The following is a 23,962-nucleotide window of genomic DNA, read 5'->3' as shown; positions in this document are numbered from 1 at the left end:
TAACAAAAAAATGAACAATATGTACAGAAACTTTTAAATGTTAAATATTTATGGACAAAATAGACTGGAATGAGATGAGTTGCTGTGAGCACAGCATAATAAATATTGAGTTATTGCACAGTAGCCCGGTTATTGCACAGAAGTCAGGATATCGCACACATTGTAGTAAAAAGTCAGAGTGAGGTGTGGTTGGTGGAAGTATGGGTATTCCTTATGGTAATTGCCTGTGGAAAAAAGCTGTTTCTTAGTCTGTTTGCGCTGGTTCGGATGGACCTGTACCTCCTTCCAGAGGACAGCAGGGTGAACAGAGGGAAAGCAGGATGGGTGGAGTCAGTGATGATGTTAGTCACTCTGCTGAGGCTGCGTGACTGGTATATGTCCTTCAGTGAGGGGAGAGGGCAGCCGATGATCCTCTGTGCCGTCTTTACCACTCTCTGGAGGCTCTGCCATTCTGCTTCAGTGCAGTGGGAAAACCACACTGTGATGAAGAATGACAGGATGCTCTCGATGGTTGAGTGTTAGAAGGTTACCAGCAGCTCCTGGCTGACATTGTTCTTCTTAAGTCTTTTCAGGAAGTGCAGGCGCTGCTGAACCTTCCTGCTGATGGCCACGGTGTTGATAGACCAAGTGAGGTCAGCCGAAATGGTAGTGCGCAGGAGGGTGAAGCTGTGGACCCTCTCCACACAGTTTCCGTTGATGTAGAGTGGGGGTGGATCTGCTCTGTTTTTCCTGAAGTCCATGATGATCTCCTTGGTCTTGGTGGGGTTCAGGATGAGGTTATTAGCCTGACACCACCTTGACAGTTTCAGGACTTCGTCTCTATAGGCCATCTCGTCGTCTCCAGAGATTAGCCCCACCACAGTAGTGTCGTCTGCAAACTTCACTATAGTGTTGCTAGTGCGGGCTGGTCTGCAGTCTGCTGTGTACAGTGTGTACAGCAGAGGACTCAGAACACATCCCTGTGGGGAGCCTGTGCTCAGCATCCGGGTGGAGGAATAGTGGGGACCAAGTTTGACTGTCTGTGGTCTGTTTGTAAGGAAGTCCTTGATCCACGAGCAGGTGAGTGGATGGAGTCCTAGGTCAGACAGTTTGCTGACCAGAATGTCAGGAATGATCGCATTGAAGGCTGAGCTATAGTCCACAAAAAGCATCCTTGCGTAGGTGTCTCTGTGTTCCAGGTGGCTCAGCGCAGTGTGAGGGTGATGGCTATGGCATCGTCCGTTGATCTATTTGCTTTGTAAGCAAACTGGTGGAAGGGAGTCTTTGATGTGTCCCAGGAGCAGCCGTTCCAGGTACTTGGTGATGACAGGGGTGAGTGCAACTGGACGGTAGTCCGTGAGGCAGGCTGTGGATGACGACTTTTTGGGTATCGGGATGATAATGGATGACTTCAGGCAAGCAGGGATGGAAGCTTGAGCTAGCGACAAGTTGAAGATTTTTGTGAAGACCTGGGAGAGCTGGTCGCCGCAGGTCCGCAGAACCTTCCCAGGAACTCCATCAGGTCCAGCTGCTTTCCTGGGGTTTACTCTGCTGAACATCTGTGCTTCGTCCTGTGTCTGCACAGTCAGGGGTTCAGAGCTGGAAGCAGAGTGAGGGTGTGGTGGTGGGACTTCTAGCCAGATATGATCAAATTTCTTGACTAATTGGGTTTTCCTGTGACATGTAGACATAGTCCAATGTTCTTTTTTGATCATGGCAGCATAAAGTGCAACTAGATTTTTTCTTAAAAAGCATTGCGTTTCCAACAAATATCAAATTTTGTATTTTTATATTTGTAAATGGATGAATACATTCAAGGAACTAAAAGTCTTACAACATGTGGAACCCAGCTCTTTGCTTTTAAGCAAACCACTAGTGTCTTTTCACGAAGCAGTATCGCTTGGTCTAGTTCACAGACATGTCAACTTCTACACTAGCAAATAAACTTTTACAAACGCCAGTATTGTGATGTTGCAAATAATACATCCTGAGATGTTATAAAGGATCTAAACATTTAAAATGATCAATAATGGATACGATTTTGTGGACTGAAATTTTCTTTTTTCGAGCCACATTGCACACATCTGAATACTTGTAAGCCTTTGTGGGCATGTAAACAGGCTCAATAGCTCTGTGTGGGGATGGGGGTCAGCTAGAAACAAGCCAAAAAAGAAAAAGTGTTGGTCAACAAACAAACAAACAAATTAAAGAATAACTGAAAGAAGGCTTGAGGAAAAAAGTAAAAACTAAACAAATGAAAGAACAAAATAGCAAGGGATTAGTAGTAAGTAAAAAATGAATTACCAAATAGGAGAAAAAGAAAAGTAAACAGACAAAAAAAGTAATTAAACAAAAGGAGCTCATAAAAAAGAGAACAGAATGAATAAAAAGAGGAGCAAATGAACAATTGAAAGAACAAGCAAAAAAACAAAGAGAGAAATAAATAAAACACTGAACAAAATATATACATAATATAAAAATAGCAAAAAATGAATTAATAGATAAACAGCATGAAGAAAAAAGACCAGTTTTATTTTATTTTATTATTTTTTTTTTTAAAAGAAAAGTTTTAGTATTTGAAAGAAGATAGTGTAAACTATTAAATAAACTGTTACCAAACTACTTACTTGACTTTAGACATTTCAAAATTATTCATCTAAAATCTTGAATTAGATTTTTCTGAAAGGTTGATAAGGTTAATTATATTATTTTAAAATTTTGCTTTCCATTTCACTTTTTTAAATAAAATCTTTAAGTAAATCTTTAACTTATTTCTGGAATCCATCAATAACTAAAGTTCAAAGACATTTTTTTGTATAATCAATATTGCTTTGTTATCTCTGGTTAATGTGTTCAATAACAAGCTATTTTTCTCAGCATTTAAAGGTTGCTGTTGTTTAGCCTTTACTTGAAAAGTAACTACATGAACCACGTGATTTTGCTAATTATAGTCCAATATCTCACCTCTCCTTCACTGCTAACGTTCCTGACAAAACAGTTTGGTCCAGAAATGTAAACAAAAGAACTTTTTGTAGGAGTTTTAGTCAGGACCAACAATATTTCATATCAATAAAATAGCTCTGCTGAAGGTAAACAATGATCTCCTCTTGGCTGCAGAGAGTTTCTACAGGTTTTTCTTTTACTCCCTAGTACTGCATTTGAAACAATCAACAACATTTTATTAAACAAAAAAAAAAAATAATGCTAGAAGGTTCAGGACCAATGAGTTATATAACTAGAGTAGACACGCCCACTTTAGAAGCCTGGACGACGGTGGCGGAGCGCGACGCCATCTTGGTAAGGTCGACGACGCCCACATGACAATGATTTCTATAGCCTTTGGTGGCAGGTAAGTAGCTTTTATATAATTTATATATATTTATATTTCTATATACTTATACTTATAAATAAATATACAATTTATGTATATAATTTTTATATATATATATATATATGCATCATTTGTTGCTGTTAAATAAGAGAAATAGTCAGCCGTATAAGCTTAAACTTTAATGAAAAATGCATTGTTGCATTACAAAGAATTTTTGAAAATAATTTTTAAACATTTCAAAGTTTTAGACGTCTTTGACATGTAATTTAAATTATTTAGAAAAGCCCAACAATACGTCAATAATAACAATAAATAATAACAATATATAAATAATAAGTCAATAATAATAATAATGATGAATCAATAATAATAATAATAAATCAATAGTAAGTCAATAATAGTATTAAATGATAACAATAAATCAATAAGTCAATAATAATACTAAATGATAGCAACAAATCAATGATAGGTCAATAATAATAAATGATAATAATAAGTCAACAATAAGTTCAGAAGTCAACAACAGATTTTCCCCTTTAAAAAGAAACAAAAAACAAAGAAAAACAATTGATTTTCCCACTGATTCATGTGAGTGATCAGTTTGTGTAACACAGATAGTAAGGTGTCGGGTTTCAAGCCAACAGTCTGGCCAGTCTTATCAAAATGTGTTTCCCCAAAATGTTTTGAACATAGCCAGACTGTATTACTAGTTGGTAACCACAGTGATCCATCTGGGTTTGCTATTTTTATAGCTAAGGACCACTTTTTTCTTTTAGTCTGAATCCATTGGAAACCTGAAAGAAAAGTTCAGTCACTGAGTCAGAAATGTATAAATCTATATTACTATAATAGTTCTAGTATACTGTTTATAGGTTTAACTAAATAAAGTTCACATTTATGTCGACAGCAAATTATACGTACATCATGCAGCATGTTGATAATAGCCCTGCAGCATCATGCATGTCAACATGTGTTCTATTAATAAAGCCCCTCCAGCAGTAAAAGAAAAAAATGATAGTTCTTACTTGTGAAATGTTCTGCCTTCCTCCTTTGTGGACTCGGATTTTGGCAGTTGAAACTTGCACAATGAACCGGCATTTTGCAAAAAAAGAGTTCACATGCATGCACTGCAACAGTGACTTGACCTTACCAAGATGGTGGTGCTTTCCTCCCATGAGGAATCACGTGATGTCTCTTCTAGTGATATAATTCATTGTTCAGGACAGCGTCCTCCTGCTCCTGAATGCCTCCCCGGAGAGCGCCCTCTACAGTACTATTGCCATTTGCTTCAAAAACTTCCAAAGGGTTTTTTCTGTAATAAGTGAAGGCACCACACCAAAAGGGGGGCTTCTTCTTTGAATTAAACTTTATTTGCATTTATTTTGACCGTTCTTTGTGTGGTGCTTTTTCCCATGCTAATTAGGAACAAATATCAAGATATAATAATATAAAAAAAGATAATATGTGAATAATATGTGTGATATGTGTTGTCATTTATATATTTTTATTTAAAATATTACTGTCAAAAATTGACAGCTGCTATTTGCTAAATTTATTTGGTAAACTTTATTGGGTATATTTATGGCAGAGGAGACAGTAAACATTATACATCGCAAACGCTGATTATTGCGCTCCCTGCTGGTTGTTTTATTAGACTGTTAATTTTTTTTCAGCATCTCTGAAGCTCAATTAAAAAAAACTGAGACTTTTACTCTTGTTATCTGGATAACAAATAAAAACAGCAAGAGAAGAAGCAGAAATGAAGCATTTATTTCCACTTTACAACATGTTCCAAATTGTAGTGACAATTAAAAGCTGAAATAAAGGAGTCATTTAACTTTTTTTTATGTAACAAAAATTTTTCTCCTGTTACTCAGCAGAGATTTCACCGATGAATTTGAAGAGGAACACTTTTAAATGACTGTTTCAAGGGATCCAGTGCTTCAATGTTTTCCTGTACATCTTTAGGGTATCAAAATCTGAATCTAATTGCATTTTTTATTTTTAATGCACATTTTCTTCTCACAAACTTTGGCTAAAGTGAATGCCGACATGCAAGAAAAACTTTTAATAAATTAAGATTCCATGAATACATTAAAATTCAGATAAACTTAATCTTATGTTAAACACAGGAACTCAATTTAACGGTTACATTTTTTTTTAGATCATTGACCTACTGAAATACCTATTCTTACTGATTTATCTTTTCTTGCTTTTGGAGTTAGACAGCATGAGCTAATCAATGTAGAAATGAAGGTATTATAGGACGAAACAATGACCGTCATCCATAAGCATGGAGCGGCTGGCTGTTAAAACGGATGCTCCTGCAGTTTAGGGCCAGTTGCAGCATTTGCAGGAGTCCCAGTAAATCAGGCCAGATGGGCATCGGTGCAGAAAGGTGTTTCCATTAAAGCACTGGAAGTAGCTGGTCTTGTCAGCGATGTTCTCATAAAGTCCATCAGGGCGACCATAGCAGAATTCAGCAATAGGATCTTTGGTGGTGGTGGGGCGTGGAGTTGTGGTTGGTTTTGGAGCAAAACCTTTACAACCAACAAAAAGTTAATTTACTTATTGAGAAGGGAAAAACATAACACGGCAGTGAGAGGAGTGTACACGTCTACAGCACTTACCCATGGACATCCTGAGGTGGTTGATGAGTGGGTAAGCTTTATCCGAGCAGAAAGACCCTCTGAAGTCATCCATGTCCAGAGTCCACACATGAGCACCTCCCAAGTTGTTGGCAGTCATCCACTGAACCTACCAAGCAAAAAACAGAGAAACAAAATTTTAGACACATCAGCAGCAGCTGGGACTCTGTGGAAGAAACTGTGAACTGGAGGAACAAAAAAAGGCAGGGGAGACTGGAGACGAGAAGAGGAACTCTTGGTTACCTTGGAGGAAAAGCTGCGCTGGTCATCATAGCCCACCCAAGCATTGCTGTAGGTTGCATAAGGTACTGCCTGTTCGCTGATCCAGGAAACAGTTGCACTATTTGTGAAGTCACAGACCTGGAAAGGTAATAATTCACAAAGTGACAAATGGGGGGGCAGATTACACAGGTAACACGAGACCTGAAAAGTCCATGCTCAATACAAATACAAGGGGCCATAGTCCAGAGTTTAACCTTTGTGCTCTCCTAGGCACTTTAACATTGGGAGTTGGGTCATCTAGACCCACTAGACAGTGCTCTGAACCTTTTTTCTTCAATGATTTGTGATCTTCACTGTTGTCCATGGATTACATGAAATCTTTCCACCTTTATCCACCTTTGTCATGGTAGGAATAACACGTCAAAGTAAGGGTGGGGTCATCTAAGATAGCACAAGGGTTAATGTTCTGACCCAAGTCTGGATTAATGTTGGGGATAGTATCAAGAAGAGCATCCGACATACAAAAGTTAACCCTGTGGGAGCAGAGTACACATATGACACGGAACTTAAAAGGTCAAACCTCATTTTTGGATAACTACTTTGAATCCTTTTATATACATAAAAAGTTTCCATCTTAAAAGTTTGAAGTTTAACTTATATGATGGGAGTATCTAAAGATATAGAAATAAAAGACAGTGGACTTTTCTTTAAAGTAGCTGAATTTATCAGAAATTATCAGATGTTAATATTTTCTTTTTAAATTGTTTAATTTTGGAATTTAGAAAAATAGTCTGATCATCTGAGCAGGTTAAGTGCATAAAGACAAAAGGTTACCTCATAAAAGGCCCAGAAACCGGCAGTGCGAGTGTAAGGTCCAGCCTCTGCGGGGCCGTTTGATGGTGCCCCCAGGCCATTAGCAGCACTGCTCAGACGGTAGGTTCTTCCATAGGTGGGGAAACCAAGAAGCAGTTTCTCAGCTGGTGCTCCCAGAGATAGCCAATGGGATATTGAGGAGTTCTAAAGTCAAGAGAAAATGGAGATAGATGATATTAGGCATAAAGTCGATGTTGAGTCAGATCTACTGTGGTGTAAATGTAATCAACCAATTCTTAAAAGTCAATAATGTCTTCAAGAAAAGGACCATTTGATGCCAATCCATTAATGAATGGATTCAAAAGTCAAAAGGGTCATGAGGTTTGTTAAAAAAAAGATGCATTTGCAGACATTTTACACAAATTTTCTGCTCTATCTTTCTCTAACCTTTTGTCTTTTACGATTTTTCTACAACTTAAATGGTCCTCTAAGCCAGAGAGCAGATGCTTAAATGGTCTGAAAGCATTGACCAGATACTCTCATGTCCTTTAATCTCTTTTCAGATTTATTGGACTAAAACATGTAAACAAATAAACTGATTGAAACAACAGAGTTTTCATGGTTTATGTGTCCTTACTATGTTGTAATGAATCTGTGAACCCGAGTCCACAGGACTGCCGTACAGTGGACTGTTGTGTCCTGTATAGGGCTCCCAGGATCCATGAAAATCATAAGTCATCACATTGAGGAAGTCAGTGTGGCTGTGAAGAGTCAAAACAGCAGCAGAGTTACTCAAGAAAATCAGGTCAAGTTGATTTAGACGGAGAGGTCATGTTTGATGCAGAAGTGGCGGAGCCATCCCTGTCTATCATTGAAACCAGAAGAACCATTTTTCCAGCTCAAATTCTTTTTATTTTTTTTTAGAGCAGACAGGTTTACTGGTTGTTTATCATTACGGTACAGTTCAAATGTAGTACAAAAAGGGCGGGGCCTGTTCACACACACTCAAATATTATCAACACACCTGCTAGCTGCAAAAAATGTTCACAGGTCAACATGTACACAAAACAGATAATGTTCACGAACGCATACCTATGCCTTTAAACCAACTAGTGTGAAATCTTCCATTCATTCAATCATGCAAACTATAAGTGCAAAGGTGAGCTAACACCTGTGCTCAGGTGAGTGTTTATGTTCTTCTAAAATGGATGGTGGAATGTGAAAAGAAGGAGGAGGAGCGACCAGCCACCCCCACACCCAGACCCCACCACAGCAGCAGCGGCAGCTGGAATTCCCCCAACGCCACACGGGAACAGGCAGGGAACAACCGCCCCCCGGGTGACCAGGACCGCCACCCAGGCCAGGGCCAGCAGGACCGCCGCGAGGCCCCCAGAGCCAGAGAGCAGGGAGGCGCGGAGGGAAAGAGAGCGCCGCGCCAGCCCAGCCAGGAAAGCAGCCCCCCCGCCGCGCCGGAAGAGCCCAACGCAGGGCCCCACCGGACAAGGACGCCCACAGCCCCAGACGAGCACCCCACCACCACGCAGGAGTTCCGGGCATCCCCCCGCCCCATCCCCAGGTACGAACCAGGACCCCCCAAGGGAGACCCGCTCCGCACTCCAGGCAGCCACCCACCCGGCCCACGGTTGGTCCAGGGAGGAGCAAGGCAGGGGCCCGCCGCCCCCGCCCAGGAGGGGAAAAAAGGGTGGCCCACAAGGGGTGTTATAAATATGGCCCGACCAGGCTCGGCCATGTTGGAAGTTTGGCGGGGCCCAGCGCTCAGGGGCAAGGACCAGGACCCACCCCCCAGGGACACGAACACCCCCGGCTCAGGTGTAATATGAACCCCCCCACCGTGCGGAGAGAGCACCGCCGGGCCCAGGGAGCCGGCACCCAAGGGACACGGCCGCCATCGCCAAGGGGCCCGCACCCCCCACCAGGGAAGGGGTAGGGGACAGATGGACCCAGGTCCCACCTTCCTTGCAAAATGTGTGTGCGTGTATGTGTGTTTGAGAGGGTGTGTGTGTGCATGTGTGTGTGTTTATGTTGGAATGTATATATTGAAGGGGGAGGGGTGTGTGTACTAAGGGGGGTGCAGTTAAAATTGGCGGGTAGGGCACTAAGGGGACATCTCCTGATTTCTCACAGTGATGTCCCTTCACCCTCCCCACCAAGGGGCCCTAAATGTCTAAGGTGCGGTTAAAATTCCAGCTCAAATTCAATTCCTCTGTTTCATCCATGGAAATAAATACACCGGTCATATCATCTTTGAAACCCTCTGTTCGGATTCTGTACAGAATCACAGTTTAAAGTTATGGAGAGACTCAGAAAATCTGTGTTTTCTGGACACTTTCAAACATCCTGTTGAGTGTTATAACAGACCGCAAAACAACCATTGATGTTCTATTGGGCCATTTTATCTTGATGCTGTTTGGAAAACAACACGTCAAGTGACACCAAACTTACGATGCAATCTTGTTGACCTCATATGCTCTGTCGACGGTTGTGTGTATCGCAGCCACATTGGCTGACAGCATTAGACGCGTCTTCCTGTTTTCTCTTGCGTCATCCTCGAAGGCTTGGGACAACTCCTGGAAGCCCAACAGACAGAAAATGCTCAGTTCCAGGCTTTTATTTAAAAATCATCTCACTTGTACAACTCATTAACTCAACACAAATCAGGTCATCAAATGCCATTTACACCGATGTAGTCAAAATATACTGTCAGTGCTATTAGACTGTTTTTTATACAAAAACACATCTCTTTATTCAAAATATGTCTGAGTCTTTTCCATTGACTATTTAAGAAAACAGGACTGAGTGACCATGACCCCCCCTCTCCCGTATCAAATAGGAAGTACAGTCCCAAAAAGCCAAAACTCCATAGATATCTATTAATTACTCAGTCATTATATGTGTCAGAATTACTATACTTGCTCTGATAACTTTAACGTGTTCTTGCTAATTTAATTTTTTTTCATAATATTTTTGCTGTAGTGCAAGTTATTCAAGTTATAAACTGACCAAACAGATGTCTCCATAAAACTATGTGGTCTTGCATCAAACATTCATATTCTCCCGAGCCGCTTTCAGTGGAAAGGGTATGTCCTTTTAACATGCTTCCTTCTGATTTGAGATAGTGCTTGCCATAGGAATATTCTATTATCAGTCAGTAGTCCTTTCTGCGGAGTTTGCATGGCCCCTTTTTTTTCCCACAGTCCAAAAGTAATTTCCACTGATTTTTTTGCTGCATCTAAATTTAGAGAGAGGTGTCTGTATCTGTATGTGGCTCTGTTATGGACTGGCAACATGTCCAGGCTGTACTGTCTCTTCACCCTGTGTTAACCTGGATAAACTTCACTGAATCCCCCAATCTGTGTCCCCGAATAGGATAAAGCTTAATGGAGATAAAGAATGAATAGATGGATAAAAGTAAGTTAGTAACTTTTAGATTGAGAGTAACTCCATGAGCTGGCCCTACTCAAAAGCTTACCGAGAGTAGCAGGGTGAACCTCTCTCTATCCTGCATTGGGCTCCCATTGTGTCCAGGATATTCCCAGCCCAGGTTTAGCCCATCAAAGTTGTGGCTTCGCAGGTAGGTGATGGCAGATCTGATGAAGTCTGCACGGCTCTCAGGTTTGGCAACCATGGCAATGAATCTGGTGTGAATAAGAAGTAAACCGTTTCAGGTGTCAGATTTGAATGAGTTTGAGCAGAAAACTGGTAACCAAATTGAAACCGGGACTTACGGACTGACTCCATTTACGGTGCCTCCAACAGAAAGCAGGGTCTTCAGTGCAGGATTGCTGAATACAGAGAATAATCATTTCACTCACAATAATTTCAATCTCAAGCTCAGGTTGATTAAAATAATCTAATTTAGATTCCAGCTGACAAAGAAATAAAATTTACTACCTGATTTACTACAGCTGAATTATCAATGATGATAATCTTAATTTCAATTTTGTGGTTTGTTGGATTTTTTAATTAATAGGTATGGGAGTATTTAAGTTTGCTTCTTCCCATCCCTTTCAAGCTATTAATCTTGATTGCTTGGAATAAACCAATTCCAACATTTGGTTTGTTGCATTTTCTATTTCATTTTCATATTAGGCAACATTGTGTTTGTGTTCCTGCCTAAATCCACCAGTTAAGTCTAAACTAAACTGAAAACAATGTATTTTCTATTTTCTTGTTCAAAGTTTCTTTTTCCCAGCCAGCAAGGCTAAGTGGGCCCCTGAATGATTTAAAATTGGACAGGAAATGGTTGGGTTTGAGTGCAGTTTTTTTGTGGTGGCCCCACCTGTGTTTGCCTACATTGGCTTAAGTGGGCAAAGACAGTGGGCTGGCTAGCATCAATGAAGTGAATCGGTTAGTTCAAAAGGGGCATAAATCCAAGAGGTTTATTTTTCCAGGAAATTGTTTTAATTGCACAGCTTAAAGGGAAGCCACATCAAATGATTAATACTTTACCCAGATTAAGCACCAGTTCATAGTTTCAAATGCTTTAAAAATATGAAGCACCTCACTTTAATAATTTCAGAGGACTAGCAAACTAAAGTCTCTGGACTTGGGGCCCTTCTTGAATTAAACAGGGGCGCTGCCATATTGGATAACTAGTGCTGCCATCTATGGGATAAAGCAAAACCCATGCAAGACAGCCCAAGTCTAGGAATTTTGCACTTAATGCATTTAAAATGTCAAGCATAGTCAATACTTTACCACGAACTTGGGAAATTTTGCACAAAATCATGTAAAATCTCTATTTTGTAAAATTTTGGACTTGGGCCCCTTTTGAATTAACTGATTCAATTGATTTGGATTCCTATGATCCAACCGATGCAACAAGAAGAGTCTGTCTGATGCAAGTTGTTAATCGAGTTGACCCATACAATTATAAAATTGTTAAAAATGAAATAATATAAATGTTGGAAAATACCATTTGGATGGAGGTACGACAGGCTTATTTTAATTAAACTTAAAAACTACCAAATGTCATCACAGCAGACAACATACATGTGATGGCAGCAAAAACTGATCAAGCAATCATTACTGTCCAATGTGTGGAAAGACTGAATATTGCAAAGACGTGTGACCATACATGACCATAAACGCTCTTATTATGTTCATTGGTTTGAATTATTATTTTGATGTAGATATACAACAGTTATCTGAACGTAAGTATGAGATTAAAATGTGAATGGATTTTCCATTAATTCTTGTTTGTTGTTTGTTTGTAATTTGTTTGTTTTTACACATTTTTAATTTACACATGATTATCTTGCAAGAAATCGCAGAATCTGGAAAACTTCATCTGCGCTGTTCAGTCCGCAAATATTTATCTCTGAGCCAAACTGGTGGAATTTCTGGCTAAAGATGTACTTGATCGATTTTAGGTCAGTTAATCAGATCAAATCGGATAATTAAAAATGAACCAATAACGATTATGAATCGAATCAGCAACAACAAATTATGATATAAATCAAATGGTAGGTAAAATGAATTGATACACCTCTGGTGTTGCTGCAGGCGGCGCCCTTCACACAGTCAGCGGACATGGGTAACTCACATGTTTTTGAGTCCGTTGAGGCTGGAATACATCTGCTGATCGTTCCACTCAATGGGGGTGATCTGGTTGAAGCTGTTGATGGTGGCCAGAGCATAAATGACATGGGTGCACAAGAATGGGTCGATGTTCTCTGGGGTGAATGCAGCACTACCAGGTCTGTACTGGGCCCAGTTGGTCATGTGACACACCAGCTTGTTAGATGAAGCTGAAGACAGACGTCAAGACAATGGTAAAACTTTAATTCTGTCATGAAATTTTGAGGGATTTATCTAGGAAAAGAATAAAGTGAGATCAGAATCTTCTACTTACCGATGTGCAGAGTGAGCAGAACACATACCGCTGAAAAACAGGAAAACAAAAAAGAAAACAATCATTGAAGGATGATGTCTCTCACAGAACCATCTGTTGAGTTAGATGGAAAAAGGAGCGTGTCTAGGTTCATTTTTGTGAATATTCAGTGGTTGCTTAAAATAGAAGTGGAATTTCTGATCTTTTGCTTGTGTTAGTGTCTGGATTTTAAATCAGACAGTTTTAAACCAGCCAAAGTCATTGTCAAAACCATTGTGCACAACCACCCCTTTCAACCCAACCAGGAAGTATCTTTTGTGTTGATCCTGCCTGTCCATCCTTCCCGAATTTAACAGCCTTCTTATCATATTCAGAGACATGAGCATTCATCTAAACAAACCTCATGCTGCTGACCATGGTTGTTATTTTAGCTTTACTATATACAGAGTAACTCAGGAAAAGCAGGTCACACTGTGATCTGCATAGCGAAACGAAACAAACAAAAAAAAAATCTGCACTTGCTTAGTATCAGAGCTGCTTATGTATTTCAAAGACGTCACCATGGCAATGGGAGAAGAATACCATGACAAGGTTGGCACCAAGGATATTTTTTCTGCACATTCAAGTCTCTCATATAGTCCTCTCATCTCCACCCATAGCTCTGAATCTAATGAATTTTCAGGTTCTTTAGTTTAAAGGTGAAAGTCGTCAGCCGCCTTTTTTTTCTCTCTAGAATGAGGGACTTAAAACCCCCAAGCATCCCAACACCCTCCTCATCCTGGTTGTCCGTGGACATATAACTAAACCCATGTCACTTATAGGATTTTTCAAGAATGAAAATGAAGCCTGATATTTGACAGGCACATTGACATATTACTCTTCCTATGTTAACAACGTTCCAAAAATATCAGAAAAGTGTTACTGCTGATGTAACCCACCTCCACAGTTTCAAAAAAGGAAACAAAGTAATAAAAATACAGTAAAAGTGTACAGCAGGGTGTGCATAGCTTTATTTTTGCTGTAAAACCAGACTTTTTAGCAAGAGCCAGTGGAGAATTGCAACCTCCTATAACCAGTACATCAGTTGTGCAAAATTTGAAAACATCATGGTTTGCATCAATTTGTATATAAAAGGTGGAGGCTTGTGCTTGACTGATGAAAATGCATCAGAACCTCTCTTCCATCTGCAGAAATAAAACCTCTACAGATGATCCAAAGTGTTGCTGCATCTTGCATCTTTATTTAACCAAAAAGGGCACATGTCATACACTGTTTAGTCCACTGTCTTCCTGTGGCTCTGCAACAGAGCCTGAGCAATAACAGCACATTCCCGCCAGAACTTGTGACGCTAGTGACGAGGGACAGCATCCACTAGAGGTGAAAGGTCACCGACTATCAACATCTTCCTCACTGTAGTCCAATGCATGCTGACAAAAGTTATGTGATATCGTATTTGATGCGCGTTTCACATCATGGCTCTGAACATATTCGTAGCTGCTTCTTTAATACAGCATCACATCCTGCTAAATTTCTGCTGGATATCTTTTATTTATTTGCACAGAAAACGACTGTTTCATGCAGTCATTAAACAAACCGTTTTAGAAATATTCTTAATGTCTTTTCTTTTATATATTTGTTAATTGCTTCATTTGTCACCTGCAACCAGTCTTGCCATGTTTCCGTCTCTGCTTTCCAGCTGCTTTTCTGCTGTAAATCTGAAAAAGATTATTTATGTCAGAACGATCAAACTCAACGCAGCCGCTGCTGATCGACATTACTGATCAATCAAAATTTCTCTGCCTGACATCTCAGAAAAACCTTCAACTAAAATGCCCCCACCAATAACTAATGCAGGTATTAATTGCTGGCCATTGCACTTTGTAGCAATGACAGAAGGCTGCATGGCCTTGCTTTCTTCAGTTTCCAGCTGAAAATAACCAATCATACCTGTCTCGAAGAGAAGCAGATCAGAGTCAGTGCTTTCTAGACTCCAGTCATATTTATATTTCAGTCATTAATGACTAATGGAAGGGAGCAAAGTTCAGCTGATTAGATCTGGGATTGATGAGAGGCCATCAGTGCGGCTTTGCGGCAGACTTTAAAGAACTTCCGTTTGAAAGAACAGAGATAAAGCCGTCTTCTGGGAAACTAGACCAACAGGGATGACAGTGTCCTCAGTGAATTTCACACCTTTATAAATGAATAACAGGTAAACATCATTGAGGCTGCTCCTGCCAGATGCAGCTTGTACAATTGTTGGACTTTAACCTGAGTAAGGTCAAGACTTTGCAACCACTTTATGAAAGCCTGAAGCGACCCACCTTAACTTTGTCAGCTCTGATGAATGGGAATAATAATGCAACTTACAATAAACTAGAAATATGTTAATAAACATTGATAAGAATTCAATTCAATTAAATTCAGTTCAATTTTATTTGTACAGCCCAATATTACAACAGTAGCCGTCTCAATGGGCTTCATACCGGTAATTGCAAACAACATGAAATCATAAAGAACATGAAGTCATAGAATTCGATAGGTAATGGCTAATCTAAACTAAAGTGACATGTCTAAACTTGGCATCCCTGCCCTTGGATTCCAGCTTATTTAACTCTACAACCACACGTTTAAATAGTCTAGCAGATGGGCTTCATCCAGATGAGTTTGGGGACGGCTGGGGGCGCAAGACGAGCCAGAGGTAGGGTCCACAGCCCCGGGCAGGAGCACGGAGGGCCAACTGGCATCTGGAATCACTCCCGCTCCCTCGGAGGGGAGTGGGAACGAGGGACAATGCATGAATCGCAATGCACCAAATAGAGGCGTGGACAACTAAATAGATAAAAAATAATCTGTAATTGTATAATGCACATGTTTTTTCTGTGAATATAAACGTAATAGATAATACATAATAACATTAGCAAACTTCTTCACACTTAAATAATTATTGGAAATCATATCAACAAAAGAAATCAGGAAAGAAAAACTAAGCTAGGAGGAAGGGAATTGTGCAGAAACCCACATACTGTATAACAGAAAGAGTAGAGGAGATATCCACAGAACACAAGACTTAACCTTAAATTGTAAGATGTAGGACAGAAATGTAGCCTTTCGCATACAGTGACAGGCCTATACATATTAAAATATGCATGCATAGAACCACTTTAACAACGCTAAGCTGTCTCTGTTTTTGTTAATTCTCACTCTCTCCATCCAAGTTCATGTTTTTCAATTGCTCTGGGTTGGGTACTTTGTTTGGCACCTGTCTCATGTAGTTTTTAGGTTTTTTGCTTTACGTCATGTTTGAGTTTATTTCTTAAAGTTTTGGTTTCAGTCAATAAAGTTCTCCTGCATTTGGGCCCTTCACACAACGGATCCATAAGAATATTTTACAATGTATGTTGGTGCTGCAAAAAGACGGTGAGCATCCTAGCCACCCCAGGCTTACAACAAATAGCACAAGAGCCTTCAACAAATTTGCCTCAAATTGGCCTCCTTAGTTTATTTTTATCCTTTGTTAAAAGGGGAATGTAATGCAAAATATAATTTTATTGTCTTATATATTTGTTTGCTTTTTAAATAATTACCAAATTATCATGGATGAATAAATGTAAGCAAAAAGCAAACACAGAAATGGAACACACAGATAATCCAGCATAATCTTGGTGCAAATGTGCAATAGTTTTGTTTGTTTAAGAAAAAGATCCAACAATTATTTTTACGTATGTATATCTTCTTTATTTTTATTTTGTGCTTAACAGTATAAGATTACCAATGTGGATGAATAATTCTAAGGCGTTTGAGCAACAAAGCAACGACTGTCATCCACAAGCATGGGGCAACAGGTTTCATTTAATAGGTGATGCTTTTGCAGGCCAGTCACAACACTTGCAGGAGTCCCAGTAGATGAGACCAGGCTGGCAGTGGTGCAAGTAGGTATTTCCCAGGTAGCACTGGAAGTAACTGGTCTTATCAGCTGGGTTCTCATAAAGTCCATCAGGGCGACCATAGCAGAATTCAGCAATAGGATCTTTGGTGGTGGTGGGGCGTGGAGTTGTGGTTGGTTTTGGAGCAAAACCTTTACAACCAACAAAAAGTTAATTTACTTACTGAGAAGGAGGAAAAAAAACATGGCAGTGAAAAGAGTGAACATGTCTTCAGCATTTACCCATGGACATTCTGAGGTGGTTGATGAGCGGGTAAGCTTCATCTGAGCAGAAAGACCCTCTGAAGTCATCCATGTCCAGAGTCCACACATGAGCACCTCCCAAGTTGTTGGCAGTCATCCACTGAACCTACCAAGCAAAATAACAGAGAAACAAAATTTTAGACACATCAGCAGCTGGAACTCTGTGGAATAAACTTTGAACTGGAGAAACAGAAAAATTCATTTTGTCTGTAGGCAAAAAGAGGAACTCTTGGTTACCTTGGAGGAAAAGCTGCGCTGGTCATCATAGCCCACCCAAGCCTTTCCGTAGGTTGCATAAGGTACTGCCTGTTCGTTGATCCAGGAAACAGTTGCACTATTGGTGAAGTCACAGACCTGCAAACATAAAATTACAATTAACACATAGGAACAGAGTACATCATATGGGAGTTGAAAAGTCAACCCTCAATGCAACCACAAGAGAGCACAATCCAGAGCTTTAATGTTCTGACCCAAATTCAGATTAGGATTGTGTCAGGAAAAACATCCAATTTAAAACCAACATCAAATTAATGATGCAAATCACACAAAAAACTTCTAAACTGGTTTAGATGTGGTCTGGTGTTTTAGAGCCACAAGGACATTTCTAGAAGAAGGAGCAGAAGAAGGCATGTTTGAATCAGAGAGGGGAAAGGAAAGGCGGGAGAGTGGGACTTAAGAGTAGAAGCTTTAAGTTTAGGAACTTTGACATTAAAATGAGTGAGTTGTCAGCTGTCCTTACTGTTTGGACAGATCTGACATTTCCTTCTTATAGAACCAGGCCAGCCAGAACCATTGGCATTGTGCCTCTGGCTGGTCTGGTTGGTTTTGTTGCATGGCTAGCTGAGGATGCAGATAAAGGTGCTATTTGTGGGATTGATGAAAGTTGCAACTTTTTGACCAGGTTTGTAGCTTTTTGATCATGGAGCAACCTTTCCCTTAACTCAGAGTAGCTTGGCAACGAAGTCTGTCAGCTCCGCAAGATAAATTCTCTGCTTGTTCCAGACAGTACTTTTAAATACTTGGAAGTGTGAAATGGTTTATACTTGTATAGCGCTTTTCTACCATCCTTGAAGGCCCAAATTGCTTTTACAGTCACAGTTCCATTTACACACTGATAGCAGGTCCGCTGCCGAACACTGGCCCCAATCTTCCCCCAGAGGCAAGGTGGTGTCTTGCCCAAGACCACTTCAACATTATAGCGGACAAGGCGTTAATTGAGCCTGCAATCTACCGATCAGAGGTCAACCACCCTTCCGCTGCACCACGACCGCCCCCAATGGTTTGGCACGAATGCATCAAAAGCAGATACATAAATGATGTTGTACACGACAATTTATAATAACCAAATTAATAATTGTGGTTTGTGCCCGGCCAGAATTATATGACACCAAGTCTTTGATATGTCAGAATAGAGCTATGAAAGAAAAAGCCAGAAGTAAGATTCACGAGATTTGCACCACTTCAACATTTTGCACAAAGCCTCTTCCAACTGTGAGTACATGCACTAGTATTGGGTTTTTAACAGTCCATTGTGAACACTGTATATATGCTTAAAGCACATTCAAAAGCGCATTCTTGAAACGTGTCACACATGCCTAGTGTGTACAGAGCTTAGGAGTTTTATAGATATCTATAGTGAGGGAAAACTCTAGGGTGGTTGATGTGAGTAAGGAGAATGCACTGGACAGTCTTGGATGGAGGTAGATGAGTCACAGTAGAGATAAACGGAAGGGCAATAGACTTCAGGGCCAAGTTTGTACATCATTTTCTTCTGAAACAAAACTTAACCTCATAGAAGCCCCAGAGTCCTTCAGTGCGGGTGTAGGGTCCAGCAGCTGCAGGGCCATTGGCCAGGGCCCCCAGGCCATTTGCTGATCCACTGAGTTCAAAGGTCCGTCCAAAGGTGGGGAAACCCAACAGTATTTTATCAGCTGCGGCTCCCAAAGACAGCCAGTGGGATATTGAAGAATTCTAAGTCAACGGACAAAAAATTACAATATATATGTATTTAAATGGACAAATGTTCTTTCTTATGAATGCTAATTCATATTTTCCTTAAAGTCAAGAAAATGGAAATAACTGTTTTAGACATGTTCTTTTTTTTGATTGATCATACCCCAGAAAACAGAATGTTTTGATAGTTATCTGTTTTTGGCACTTGTCAGTGCAGTTCTTCTGTTGGCTTCTACAAACATTGTTCTTCAAGTACAGCATATGGGCTATTACAATGGCTGCAAAGGTCAAAGGCCTAAAAACCGAATACAGATTTGAGCCATATCTGGAGGAATATACTATGCTTTTCCACAAGAAAAACAGTCAAAATATGCTTTAAAGAATTTTGCAGATATAGAGCTTGTTGGGGCCAAACACATCTTGGCCAGTTGCTGAGACAAGTTATTTAGACAGTGTCTTGATGTAATTTCTGCTATTTTTAACGGTTAAGAAAAGAGCAAATGTGAGTAAATAAATAGTAATAAATCAATAAATAAATAATAAATTCACTGTAGTAGCAATGCAGTGAAAAAAAGTGTTGAGCTCATCTTACAATGTTGTACTGCATTTGTGAGACAGTGTCCACGGCACTGCGGTACAGTGGGCTGTTGTGTCCTGTAACTGGCTCCCAGGATCCATGGAAGTCATAGGTCAAGACATTCAGGAAGTCCAAATGACTGTATGAGCAGGACAGAGGCAACAATCATGCGAAAAAGACATGATATCAATAATATCCAACATTTTTTTTTCCTAGGAGTTTCTGCTTTGTTCATGGTGTGAAAAGAAATAATTAAATTAAGAGGAGACATTACCACTGAAATCCAACTTACGGTGTAATCTTGTTGACCTCATATGCTTTGTCGACAGTTGAGGGTAGAGGCGCAACATTGGCTGAAAGAAGAAGCTGCGCCTTTTTGATTTCCGTGGCTTCATCTATGAATGCCTGGGACAACTCCTAAACACCCAACAAACGGAAACTGTTAGGATCCAGAATCCCTCTGGATATCATTCCACATACGCAACACTTTTTATTTTTAAACGATTTAACAAAAATATGTAAGTGTTTTACTTCCATCCATACTTTATTCCTATCTGAAATGAATCTGGGCAGAGATCCCTAAACCTTAATTCCCTTAACCGTGAGCTGTCGTAAATGGTCCTGGGTCTGCCGCGTAGGCAACCTCTGGTGACACACGTTTAAGACATCCCTATTAGTGGTCGTCAGAACTTTTGTTGGAAAACTATCTAGTACTGATGTTGATATTTTCTTTTAATTGGCATTACAGTATGTCTTGAAGTTGAGTCATGGCATCTGGATTTAAAGTCTTCTTTCTTAAAACATTTAATCATAGGCGTCATCACTCCGACTTATGAAGCCACTTGGATGAGTGGTGAAAGGTTTAAAGAAAGAAGATTTTAAGTGCAAATGCCATGACTCAACTTCAACACAAAGTCACCTGGCTAAATGAGAACCTGAATCGACAATTGGCATAATAGAAAAAATAGGTCTAAAGTCTGACACCAGGAAAGATACAGAGTTCAAACTTATTTTTCTAGTCCTACATTTTTATTTCAACTAATTATTATTGAAGACATGTAAAGTACACATACGTTCAGAACAATTTAGGTTTTAGTCCTGATATTTACACAATTAGCAATAAAAGCAAGAGATTTATTAATGTTTTTCGCAAGTGACAAGGTATTACTAATTTGATACTTCAACGGCAGGAAGTATCATCTACATTCTATAGTTCAACAATCACAGTTACTTCAACAACATAAGACACTAGTATCATTGGGGTCATCACTGTCAAGACCGGTGGCAATTTAGTCACTGGAATAACTGGAACTAATGACTGGAACCATGACAAAGGACAGCCCTGGTTAAGCCAGATACTGACTGTGTTGTGTCTTTATGAGACTGAAAAAACTTCCAGTGCCTGAAGAAACTCCTGATCAATGACATCCATTCCAGCACAAATAGCTCTTCCTCCGAGTAGTGCAGTTAAATTACTGAGTTGAGAGAGTGTTACCGAAACGAGCAGAGTGAACCTCTCTCTATCCTGCATTGGGCTGCCGTTGTGTCCAGGATATTCCCAGGCCAGGTTTAGCCCATCAAAGTTGTGGTTGCGTAGAAAGCTGATAGCAGATTTGATGAAGACTGCACGGCTCTCAGGTTTGGCAACCATAGCGATGAATCTGAAGTTAAGACAAAAAGTAAAAGGTTTCAGATGTCACGATGCTGTAGTTTGTACTGGAAACTCCAGTAACTAGAGTGAAACCGGGACTTACGGGCTGATTCCTTTGACAGAGCCTCCAACGGACAGCAGAGTCTTAAGTGCAGGATTTCTGGCGGCACACAGAGAAACCAAACTCTGGTTTTACATCTGTGGCAGATTTCAGTAGCTCGCACAAATGCACATTAACCGGGGTTAGTTAGTATTTTGGATAGAACGTAAAGGGTCTTTGAGAGCTCACATGTTCTTGAGGCTGTTGAGGCTGGAATACATCTGCTGATCATTCCACTCTACAGTGACAACCTGGTTAAAGTCGTTGATGGTGGCCAGAGCGTAGATGACATGGGTGCACAGGAATGGGTCAATGTTCTCTGGGGTGAATGCAGCACTACCAGGTCTGTACTGGGCCCAGTTGGTCATGTGACACACCAACTTGCTAGATGAAGCTGAAAACAGATGAACGGACCAGGCTAAGACTTTTTAACTTTTGTTGAGATATTTGTAAATCTATTTTGAATAAACTCACCGATGTGCAGAGTGAGCAGAGCACACGCCGCTGAAAAATCACAAGAAAACAGAATTAATTTTTTGTAGACTGATCTGTTTTATCTAACTTGATATTCAAAAGCGAGATTGTTGGCAACAGAGATAAATGTTTGCAGCTTTGGAAAAATGTTTTTTCATATTTTTCTGACAGATTAATGACCACAATGACAACACAAGAGCCAAACCACTTTTAGCCCTGTTTGAGCAAAGTAAGTGTGATGAGAAAATAATTGCTGCTGCATTTTGAAGTCCCATTCCAATCATCTTTTGATTTATTGTAAAAACGTTCCAAATGCTCTTTAAATTTTTATTATACCATTTTAGCCAAAATTAAGTTGTTTTTTTAGGAAAGCTTTTGCAGAGCAGCAGGAGTTCCTTTCGAAATTTGCCTCGGAGGAGTTGTGAGCGGGACTGTTGGCGCAGAGTAAGCCCGCCCCCTTACCATCATCTGTTCACCACTGCCATACACTCCATCACAACCCCAAACCCATTATTATTAGGAGCAAAAGTGGTGAGCAATATTGGAGCTATCCAGCCATACAGTTTTGAGCCAGCTCAGGTGAGGAAAAGGAAGACAGTAATGGATCTATTTGTCTGCTAGCAGATGCATCAGAATGGAGCAGAGCAGGGAACTTGTGGCTTGCTGTGATACTAATAGGAATAGTAATAGTAATTATATTCTTTGGGCTTTAATTACTGTTATATGTTTGCATTTTTTTAGTAAATGTTTACATCTTAAATACTGAAATATAGAAAAACTGTGCATGCTAGGTGCTAGAATTTAGTTAGCTTTTTGCTTCACTCTTCTTCTTTTCAAACCTATTCAAAGGACCTTATAATTATACATTTGATCTTTCTAGGGATTCAACAATTTGCTTTCGAGATTTGGTTTAAATCTCGATTTTTTGGTCAAGGTTTTGTTTCGGTTAAAAACTAAAACATTCAGAAAAATATTTTTGTTTAATTGCTAGTAAGCAAGTTACAATGAAGAGAACCAGTCAGTTGGCTCATAGCCATGTATAATGCAATGAAACAATAAATAATTCATCCTTAAATTTTGCACAACACGTGTTTGACACTTTTAAAGTTTACATTCTGGTATGCAGTGGGGATGCACTTTCCCCACAATTCAGTTTAGTGTAGATCTCACTAAGTTTTGTTTTCTTTTTTTTTGTCTTCTTTTGCTCATCCTTATTATTGTCATATTGTGATACAAGAATACACTTTGTGTTGACGAAGACGACATGACTTTTGTTGTAACAATAAAATCGGTCCAACTTGTCTGTGTGTTTACTGCTAGACAGGACAAGGAAAAGAACGAGAAATAACTAAATGAAGAATTACATACAAGTGAATGACAGAATAAACTAAAGAATTACAAAGAAAGAAAGAAATGATGGAAGGAACACAGAAATGACGCATAAATTGATATTTACTTTAAAAAATAAATGAATCTCTAATGACTAAATGAGAGAAAGAATGACTGACTGAATGAATGATTGAATAAATGGAGGGTGTTTACCTGCGAGCAGTCTTGCCATGTTTTTGTCCCAGCTTCCTACCGCTTACCTGCAGCAGATCTGGAAGATGAGAGAACATATTTTTTCTGTCAAAATGATCAAATTCAAAGCAGCCACTGCTGATCAACATTTATTGTTTAGGCAATGTTTCTATGCCTGTCCTTTCCAAACAATGACAGAGTATTCAGTGTATAATGAAGTATTAAAATATCACGTTAAAAACAGGAACCCTTTAATGATGGTTTTGTCACAAAGTGACCAATCATACCTTTCTTGAAGAATAGCAGATCGGACTGGGATATTGCCGCACCCCTGTCATATTTATAATAGAATCATTAATGACTAATAGAGGGTGGCAAGGTTCAGCTGATAAAATCTCGGAATGATGGGAAGCCATTACACGTTTTAAGGAACTTGTAAGTCAACTGCTGACAGAGGTTTTTAAAAATGTATTGTCCACCTTTCACACTTTGGGGAAAAAAAGTGTATTTTTACGGGTCTTGGCCAAGACAGCATAAAATAAAATAAAACAGCAATACAGATTCAGAAAAGTCAATTCCTTAAGGAAAAGCAATAGTTCATAAATTTAAGTTGTTACAAGAGTAGTCTGACATTTTTGTAGTTCAGACTTTAA

General features: G+C 39.6%; 2 protein-coding genes across 2 annotated transcripts; both read right to left on the bottom strand.

The window, feature by feature from the left end:
- Positions 1-5,064: 5,064 nt before the first annotated feature.
- chia.1 (chitinase, acidic.1) lies at positions 5,065-14,927 on the bottom strand. The gene is made up of 12 exons (XM_004068918.5): positions 14,795-14,927; positions 14,504-14,562; positions 12,869-12,898; positions 12,560-12,764; positions 10,740-10,796; positions 10,484-10,649; positions 9,457-9,581; positions 7,631-7,754; positions 7,015-7,197; positions 6,202-6,318; positions 5,941-6,067; positions 5,065-5,850 (listed from the first exon to the last, which is right to left on the bottom strand). Exons 2-12 carry the CDS (start codon positions 14,520-14,522, stop codon positions 5,642-5,644), a joined length of 1,362 nt encoding a protein of 453 aa, XP_004068966.1. The 5' UTR covers positions 14,523-14,562; positions 14,795-14,927; the 3' UTR covers positions 5,065-5,641.
- Positions 14,928-16,559: 1,632 nt separating this feature from the next.
- Positions 16,560-23,707, bottom strand: LOC101158601 (chitinase-3-like protein 1). Its single transcript, XM_004068917.5, has 12 exons — positions 23,597-23,707; positions 23,331-23,388; positions 21,789-21,818; positions 21,504-21,708; positions 21,318-21,374; positions 21,059-21,224; positions 19,856-19,980; positions 19,579-19,702; positions 18,822-19,004; positions 17,271-17,387; positions 17,013-17,139; positions 16,560-16,922 (listed from the first exon to the last, which is right to left on the bottom strand). The coding sequence occupies exons 2-12, from the start codon at positions 23,347-23,349 to the stop codon at positions 16,693-16,695; spliced, it is 1,383 nt and encodes a 460-aa protein (XP_004068965.1). The 5' UTR covers positions 23,350-23,388; positions 23,597-23,707; the 3' UTR covers positions 16,560-16,692.
- Positions 23,708-23,962: the final 255 nt, after the last annotated feature.

This window comes from Oryzias latipes, chromosome 5 (assembly GCF_053564925.1).
Source record: "Oryzias latipes strain Hd-rR chromosome 5, Olatipes_Hd-rR_3.1".
Taxonomy (NCBI): Eukaryota; Metazoa; Chordata; class Actinopteri; order Beloniformes; family Adrianichthyidae; genus Oryzias; species Oryzias latipes.
Note: the sequence above shows the minus strand (reverse complement) of the source record. Positions and strands in the feature narration are given on the sequence as shown.